Source organism: Bidens hawaiensis, unplaced genomic scaffold, assembly GCF_021521415.1.
Source record: "Bidens hawaiensis isolate Kalapana, Puna unplaced genomic scaffold, B.hawaiensis_p1.1 tig00009385_1, whole genome shotgun sequence".
NCBI classification, from domain to species: domain Eukaryota; kingdom Viridiplantae; phylum Streptophyta; class Magnoliopsida; order Asterales; family Asteraceae; genus Bidens; species Bidens hawaiensis.
In genome coordinates, this window is record NW_027491692.1 from 553,179 (window position 1) to 562,944 (window position 9,766).

The window sequence follows — 9,766 nt, forward strand, 5'->3', positions numbered from 1 at the left end:
GATAGGGGAGGTTGTGTTGTCTGAGCTATCAGACATATAACTATAAAATCGGACAAAGGATGCTTCTGAAGAACAGAGATCTGGAAGCAGAAGACAGGTAATCGGAATAGAATGAAAGAAAGGAAAACTCTGAATAAACAACAAGGAAGATGAAGGATAAAACTCCAAGGGCTTGCTTTTATAGGCCCAGGAGAGAGAAATTTTGGTACTGATCGGACTTCACGCGCCCCCACTAGCAGGTGTAAGCCAACGCGAGCGCGACACGTGTCCCTGACACTGTGTGAGGGGACACGAAAAGAAACGATACAGCTGCCACCAGAGTTCACGCGCCACCACTTGCAGGTACGGACCAACGCGAGCGCGACACGTGTTCCTGACACTATGTGAGGGGACATGAAAGGCAACTGTAGCACCTCGAGCACACGAAAGGTCTGACACGTCTCCATCACTGACGCATGTCAGCAACAACCAACCACGTACAGGGACGATTCGTTTTCAACCAAAAGGATAGAATTTCGCGCAACGATGAGTAACAAGAAGAAAAGACAAACCATATTAAAAGAGCAAACTATCAAGTCTAATATCTATCTTACCTCGCTCGCGCGAGACAAGACACACATTAGACTGGGGGGGCTTGAAGAGGTATGTACCCGCCTCAACACCGAGCGAGGCGGGTCAACCCACAAGATATAGACAAGAGACTTGAAATCATGATATTATGAAGGCACAAAGCCAAAACCTATGCGCATGGCGCATATCACATATGCTCACGCATATCACATATGCTCATGCATCACATATGCTCAAGCATCACATATGCTCACGCATCACATATGCTCACGCATATCACATGCTCACGCATATCACATCTGCGCGTGGCGCATCCGTGCGTGGCGCATATCACATGCTTGTGCATATCACATCTGCGCATAAAACATCTGCGCGTGAGAATAAAGAGAAGATCTCGCGCATCCCCAGGATAGGCGCATATCACACATGCACATAATCAACCTCGTCCTTATCCAAATCAGGATTAGGGCAACCTTGATTGTGCACGTCAGACAACCTTCCAGAAGGTATCTTTTTAAGGAATAAGAATATGCTGATGTTGACAGCTGCCAATGAAAGGTGGACAACTCAGCTAAACCCATGTGCTACCACGTGATTATAACCAATGAAAAAGCACCAGGTGTCCCCAAGGACACGTGGCGCAAAGCAATTGGAGGAGGCCAACAAGGCCCTAATTGGGTCTGAGCCCAATCATTGGAAACCCTAGCAGTATAAATACCACATCAACTCCACAAGGAGAGACACATCCAATTACACAGTATTCAGCTATATTAAGCAATACACTCCAATTTCCTTACTCTCATATTATTATCTTCTCCTACAAATTCTTATTCTCACACCGGAGGGTTACCCCAAAGAGGACCCCTCTGTCCCTTTCTGAGGGGTAACTTTACGGTGCTGTTCATTTTGTAGGTGGAAGAATCCAGATCCCAGAGAACCATCGGTGAAATAATATAATCTCACCCGAGGAAAGTAGATCGTCTACCAGTGAGTCGATCCACGTTTCTTCATGAATAAAAGAGAATTTGTTGGTTCAACCATGGAAAAGTGTAGAGATGTGTACTGGACAGTTAGCATTACGTCAACTTCATAAGTATTGCACATTTCATGCTCTTGTATTTTCTAATTCTTTTCTTTTTCTCTTTAAAAATATTTTTTTATAGACAGTTGTTTGTTTTATTTAATTTTATAACTTTTGTTTATCACAATATTTCATTTGATCGACTTCGTTAGAGAACAGAAATTTTTAATACCCAAAGCTCTGCAAACACTATTTGAGGAAATATATAATTTTACAAGTTTTGAAATGAGAGAATATATTAAATTGCCTTTTTAGAAAATATATTAAACACTACATTGTGTGTACAAACACTATTTGAGGAAATATATTAAACACTACATTGTGTGTTACATACACAACTAGCTAGTCTTAAGATTTGTGCATGGTTTATTTTGTTGTGATAATGTTCATGACTTGATGAAAGTTTTCATCGGAATTCCAAAGGAAGAAACATGCAACTAATTTATTTCCATCCTTGTTCTCTAATTAATTCTATTTTTCTCATTTCTTCTCTTCTTTTTGTTGCCAATTTTCAATCTTAACCACATAATCCAAACAACTTTCGTTGTCTGAATCCGTAAATTGGTGGGACATGGGTCGGATTAAAACGGGTTAGGAAAAAAACAACTAAACTAAATCGTATCAAAATTCAAACTTTTTATGAAGAACCTCAGTTAAAATGACCTTTTCTGAAAACCCAATAATAAGTTTACAACCTTTAAATCTTGTAAAAATTTTAAAACTATTTTTGTTGTTAGACCAAAGTTTAGGGTTTTCCTCCTCACTTAGCATTAGGCCCGCCACGACGTTAACTCGGTCACATGACACTTTTGAGTTTATAATGTTTAAAAGGTTGCATGTTTATTCTTCGAATTAAAATTGGACTTTAAACATAGTTTTTTATAATATAATTTGAAAACGAAAATAAAATAATACAACAAAGTCCATAAAATTGCATCATACCATGAATATCTAGCGTTGGTCAATGCGGTAACAAAGACAGTCGAGAGTTGTCCATGTTGACCATGGAGTTATGTCACTATGGCCTATGTTCAAATGCTAGTTCATGCACTTCAAACAAACTCAACATTTAAAAAAACAATAACATATTAAGTGTAGGTGGCGGTTGCGATTCAGTTGCATATAAACCGGCCAACTTTCCTTATAAGAAGTTGCCAGCTTTCGGATGGCTGCCAAGAGTTAAAAACAATATATTTTGCATCACCAAATAAATCTTTCTCATTTGCAGTTTGTTTTCGTTCAGGTTCAAAGTATTTTATATTAACTTCAAAACTTATCCTAGCTTTATCAAATGATTAAAAATGCATTAAAATAGCCCTCATATAATCTATATAGTCCTAAAAATGACTTTTCAGTTATGTATATGCATGGGCCTTCCGTACATAAGCAATTTTAAGTAGACTAGTGTAATAACTATATGATAAATTGTACATATAACAAGAGTTAAAAAAGAGAATGGATAAAAGGTTAGGTAACCACATTAGCAAAACTGTGTTCTTGCAGTTTTCTCCTTAAAATTGATAATATTTTTTATGTTCAGCTAGCCGCTACGTTTTAGTTTCTCCTTGTATCTATCTTCCAAAAAGAAAAAGAAAAGCTTTCTTTTTCTAAGACCCCTCGCTATGGGGCGGGGAACACAACCGAGGGGCGTGGTAGATGGGGCCGCCCTTGGAAAGGCCGGCACGGAAGAGGGAAAAGGTGGGCCCTCTATCTCTCCATCTCTCTCTCTCTCTCACACACACACATATATGTGTGTGTGCGCGCGCATGTGTGTATTGGGACGTTCAAGAGGCTTTAAACCATAGCGGGGCAGGTTTTGAAGCCCCGTGACGATGACATGGCACCGTAAAGAGGCTTCGATGCTCCCCATCAAAGAGAACAGCCAGAATGGTGATTGGTGAACCTCTCTATTAAATTCTTATTATAAAACGCGGACTGGGTTTGTAAAAGGTTGGGCTTTAACTTATTTGGACCTTTAGATCTAGTCTAGGTCATTTGGATTGAGAGTTTAAACCTTGTTGGGCTTCGAATGTTTGATCCATAACAAACTTTACAATTTCTACTTAGGGAAAACTCAAAACCCAAATCATTATGTAATTTGGATATGAGACTAGTTATAATCTAAAATGACTTCAAAATTATATAGTGATTTTCATTTTACTCCACAAACACTATACATAAGGAGAAGATGAATCGAATCCTTTTTTCTGAAAATCGTAGAAAAAATCTTGACATCTGATCAAATCAATTTAATAGTTAAAATTAATAAGATGTTAGTTTTGTAATTAACCGTAACATACTACGACCATTACGCAATCGGCTTCTGTGGTCGACCGATGTCAATTACGCAATCGACCGATGCCCAAAGTCCTTGGTTTCATCGACTACGTACATACGAGTTGATTATCACAAAGGAGAGGAGGAGGTGAAGACTTTGAGGCCAATAATTAATTATCATGTTCCCATGCCCCTCTAGGTGGCTTAATTATCACATTTACTCTTCTCGTCTTCAATTCATGCGCTCGTACCGTCGATCACCAATTTAAACACCAAATAAATACAAAGTTCTGGCATCAGCATTAATATATTATTGCACAAAATATATAATAATCACACACAACTACCCTACATCCCTACCCACATCAAATATATACACACAATAGTAATTAATCAAAATTCTGTGACAAGTAATTAATATACACACACAATAGTAATTAATCAAAATATAATAACACTGACACATCACTTTCATTACACTTAGAATATACATGTAACGTATACAAAAGTTAAAAATGGTGTGCCTCAGTATTGTGTGAAGAGAATATGTTATGCGCCAAAGTATATGATATACGCCGCATATGTTTTTTCTGTTTCTTGTTTTTGATTAAATAAAATTTTCTTTCTCTGCTTTTTTTCTTTATGTGTCATCGTTTTTCAATTATTACAAGAGTATATGTTATACTCTTCACATATTGTGAGTGGTGATATGACACATCATTTTGATAACACTAGCAAATTCGGTCCTAATTAAACAGATTTAGTAACAAAGCAGTTGTAACACGTAGTCATAAAATTGGTCGCTAATCACGAAAGTGAAATTTTAGTCACTAGATGTGTTGTACAAATTTTCTATGCAAAAATCAGGTACGAACGGTGATTGTGAATTATTATTAAACGACCTTATTTGGAGCCGATTGTAAAAGGGTATTTGTGATTGTTATAACACGAGTGTTCTTATAACAGTCTTAAATGGCCGTTTTGTAGTCCTGTTTATGAATATTGTTTTTACTTATAAACCTCTACTTATAATAATTATTAAGATAGAAGGGCACAATAATATTAATGCAAACAAGAAGGTAAATGCACCTACCCCGAAGCAGATTTCAAAGCAAGTGTTGATGAATATTCATTTCACTGACACCTTATATCAGTGTGAAAAATTGAAGTGCATCATCAATTTCATTTCATACAGTACAAACTACATGAAACTAAAAGACAGCTTTTAGCTGATTAGTTAATTTATACTGTTAGAATTGCAAAAAACTTAGTTTATCTTCATTTCTACGTCATTATTTGATACTTTTATAACTGACTAGTTTAGTAACCCAATTTGGACAAAACATGCATGACTGACCTAATTGAAACAGTTTTGAAACTCTGTTACTATTTTGTGATGTTTTTCATTTTTTATATGACAAAAACTTAAAAAAAGAGATGAAATTCAAGCTTTCGGGCTAAGGAATATTGAAGTATTTAATTTTGCCATTAAACTTGCATTATAATAAAACTTTCAAATCCCAATGGTTATTAATTTGAATTTCCGACTTAGAGACAACTTTCACATTTAATTTTTGTTGTAGATAAACATTGCTATTTTTGAAAGTTAAAAAGAAGCATTTGTTGTGTTCTTTTAATGGCTAATTTGGATCACTAACGGGTTACTGGCCCACTTTGCTCATCTTCATTCCATGAGTATTGGAAACCACCCTTTATGTTTAAGTATTTTGATGTCTTATCTCAACCATTTGAGCTAAGGATCAACAGATATTGAATAAATTAATAAAATAGGGGAATTTAAAATTGCGTCCAACATCATCTGGTTCTCTTATAGGAACGGTTTAGCATTACAATTAACTATTTACTATTCGATCGGTTAGCTAGGTCTCCATCCAATAAAGAGTCTTGTACTCTTGTTACGAATCGAGTTATATTTTTAATATATGGTCATGTATAGTTGTGTTATGCTTTTAAAACATGTTACCCAGCAATAAAAAATACTGTATAATGTTGACGGCTAAAATGTGCGTTAATGTGTAACAAAATTAATTATACTGTGAAAAAAAAAACATACATGGTTTAAAGTAATACAAATGGAAAATGACCAAAATGGGCTCTTTTGACCACACAATTCCTTGACTAACCCCCTCAAACTAAATATATACCCATAATGTCCCTTTTTTAAACGGAAGGATCCACCATAATAGAACTAACATTCGACATATCTATCTGACACCCTTTCGTTTTTTAACCAACCGGCCACATCTTAACACATATACACTTAAACAGTCGGACTCGTTTAGAAAAGACCCGTTTAGGAAGGGTGTCAGATAGATCTGTCGGATATCAGTTCTATTATGGTGGATCCTTCCGTCTAGAAAAGGGCCATTGTGAGTATTATTTAGTTTGGGGGGCTAGTTAAGGAATTTGTGTGTTCAAATTAATGTGCCATTTTGGTCATTTCCCCTAATACAAATTAAGCTTTAATGTTATAATCACGTAGAAATAATAACTAATTAATTAGATAGATGGTATATATAAATGCACAATAAAGTGTTGTTTATCCAAGACATAATGCCAATTACATAACACCTATTTACATTATATATACAATTTAGAAGACAAAAATGTACTTTTCCAAATAATAGAAAAAAATCAACGATTCAATTAGTTAGTATGAATAGTACTGTTTATTTATAGTGTCAGTTTACCTGTACTGTATAATAGTATAATATTACACGCACATAAAACAATATAATCTTAATAGAGATTAAAGATACAAAAAGATACAACCCAATACTCACACATGAAACAAACACCTACATTATGTTTTAAACTAATGATGTTAACATTTAAAATACATACCTACTTTAGAACATTTTGCTAACACAAATACAACTAAAACATTACAATAATATATATATATATATATTATAGATATAGATGATGTTATTAGCACTTGAAAATATATTCTAAAACCTTTAGAACAATCCATTTTTAAAGTGCTAGTAACATCATATACTTAGTTAACTCACCTCCAACATAATCAAACCAAACATAAACTAATACTGATCTCCATGCATGACCTTGATGCACAACACATTGTTCCAGATCTCAGTGAAAGCCCTGATAATAATCCCATGATAATAAGGAGAATTCAGCTGCAAAAAACAGTTCAAAAGCTCTCTCAAATCATCTTTGCCATAAATCTCTTTCTCCGTTATCATCTGCAACATTGACTCCCGGAAGTCCACGTACGGATCATCGGAATCTTTCTCCACCGCTAGACTGTTGCCGCCGAGTCTCCCGAACCCTTGAACGGCTCTTGAGGTTCTTACTTCACAGGCATCAGCCGTTGAGTCCGGTGAGAAGGTAGTGGTAGAGGGTGTGGTGGTGAATGAGGTACTGGAGGTTGAGGAGTGGTAGTAAGTGTGTTGTTTGTATGATTTGTTGGGTTTTGGGTGGAAGAGTTTGGAGAGTTTGAGTCTCCGGCAGCAGCTGCCGCAGCCGACGCTGACGGCGGTGGTGTTGAGTAAAAGCTTCTTTTTGTTGATGGTTGGCATTGTGTTTGTGTTGTGTTGACTTGTTTTGATTAATAGTCTTGATCTCTATATATTGGTTTAAGTTTTGCAAGGTGTAGTTACACGTACGTGCTAACGTCACGGTACTTTTGTTTAGGGTTTTGTGACAGTCCAATGTGCTTTCCTTTTTATTTTTTATTTTTTTAACTATGGCTAGTTTCTTCTATTCTTGCAACCGCGCTTTTCAAATTGAAGAGTCTCGTTGGCTCACTTGTCAAACTATGTTGTTTTAACCGTGCCCACGTTGGCTTTAGAGTTTGGCTTGGGCAATCCACTTGAGCAACTATACCGTCGGCTGGCTAGTTGACAGTTGTTGTGCCCCCATAAGAGCAGATCTCTCTAGCGTAACAACGATAGGACAAAAACCTAGGTGGGTTCGGGTTCAAACTGACAATCTTTGCATAAGACCTGACTCAAATCTTTTATTACCAATATTTACCCAAAGTGACACAAGTAGGGATTAAACTCGAGTCATCAAAAACCAAACCTCCTACCACTAAACCACAAGTGAGGGATGTCTTATATGCTTTCTTGATACAATAAAAAAAAAATTCGCTTATATTTTTACCTTTTTTGTTATTGATTTAGAAAATAGATAATGCATAAAAGGGTGGTAAATTTAAATTGTGTTTGAATATTTATAACTTATCATGTACATGTAAAATTTATAGTAGTCATTTTAAGAGATTTTTCACACTTCTTAATAGTTATATGCTAGAAAATCTCTAAAACTTACATTTTTATATGAGGAAATTGGATTCTAATAATACAAACTATTATCTATTGACCAATATTAATATCATTTTTCTTAACTTAATTAATATTTAAAATCCATTATAGGTGCATGCATTTCTTTTGTAATAGTCTTGAACCAAATTGAAAATTCAGTTTGCTGCATATATCTAGTGTAATTGCCTCAGGCCAGATGACTAGATCTAGTTCTGTGCGTGCTTTGTTTTTGTTATGAAAATTTGGACAACAGTTATGTTTAGCATTTGGATAACTTGTACTAAAGTGCAACGAGCCAAAACCGTAAAACCGAACCGAAGCCAAACCGTTAGTAACGGTTCAGTATGGTTCGGTTTTGAATTTCAACCGTTCGGTTTTGGTTTCAAATAATAAAAACCGTTAGTGACGTTTTGGCTCATGGTTTAACCTAAAAACCGGCCAAACCATACCATAAACAGCCCTAGTAGTATCCATGAGTACCTTTAAAGAAGTTGTAAATAAGTTTTATTTAACGTATATATGTTTTCTCTCAATATATTATTTCAGCTATTTTCTTTTTTTACGGACGTTTAATCATGACGATTCTTTTTACATGTGGTTTATCATAACTTAACCCTTTTGTACAATCGATTAACTCATGTTGGCATGATGATTCTTTGTGCATGGGTATTTACTATTTAGCCGCAATGATTAATCAAATCAAAATGCGGTGTGTGATGGGATTGTGTGGGTATTGCTCTTTTTTCTTTTTAGTTTTTCACTTGAAAACAAATAAAGCCCTCTAATACTTTGTTGATTAATAGGCTTGTGTAAAATGTAGCTTGAGCTAGATAAGTGGGCATTAAAAAGGGTTAAAAAGACAATAAAATATGGGTTGAGACCTTATGCTTAAGCATTGCTAATCAAGCGTTTACCAATGCGTCACTTCTTAAAAACTACTACTATTCTGAGTTTAACTGTTAAGCATCGGTCTAACTGTCCAAGTGATTTAATTACAGGTATAAACTAAACTTATTGTTGAGATTTCGTTTTTACACATCATAGCTCAAAGATTTTGATTATAATTAACAATTAAAATTCCAATACAGTTGATTGAAAATGAATGGCCAGAATATCAGTGTTTTAAATACTGGTTCGCACTGGTCGGTTGAACCGGTAAGAATGGTTTTGCATATCATGCCGGTATTTTGAGCCAGGTTTTTTTGGACGGTTTGCTAGAACATCGAACCGGCGGTTTTTTTCTTCTAAAATACTAGTTTAAAGCCTAAGAGATTTTTGATATTTTGTTGCCCATATTTTTTAAAATTGAGTGCTTTTGTATTATTTTTTGATTATGGATTAACTTTTGGATTATATTGTTTATTTTTTGGATTATATTTTATTATGAAATCCTATGCTTTTAGGTTATTTTTTAAGTTAAAGTTGCAATTATATCAAATTATAAGTTAAATTATTCAATCCAGTTGAACCTTTCGGTTTAACCAGTTGTACAATTTTTTAATTTAATCCGGTATAAGTAAAAAACCGG

General features: G+C 35.1%; 1 protein-coding gene across 1 annotated transcript; it reads right to left on the reverse strand.

The window, feature by feature from the left end:
- Nucleotides 1–6,990: 6,990 nt before the first annotated feature.
- On the reverse strand, nucleotides 6,991–7,491 carry LOC143532184 (transcription repressor OFP6-like). Its single transcript, XM_077027304.1, has one exon. The coding sequence runs from the start codon at nucleotides 7,489–7,491 to the stop codon at nucleotides 6,991–6,993; it is 501 nt and encodes a 166-aa protein (XP_076883419.1).
- Between the last annotated feature and the right edge of the window lie 2,275 nt (nucleotides 7,492–9,766).

Excerpts from the sequence above, each read along its gene's own strand:
- LOC143532184 (XM_077027304.1), bottom strand. The coding sequence starts at position 7,491 with ATGCCAACCATCAACAAAAAGAAGCTTTTACTCAACACCACCGCCGTC.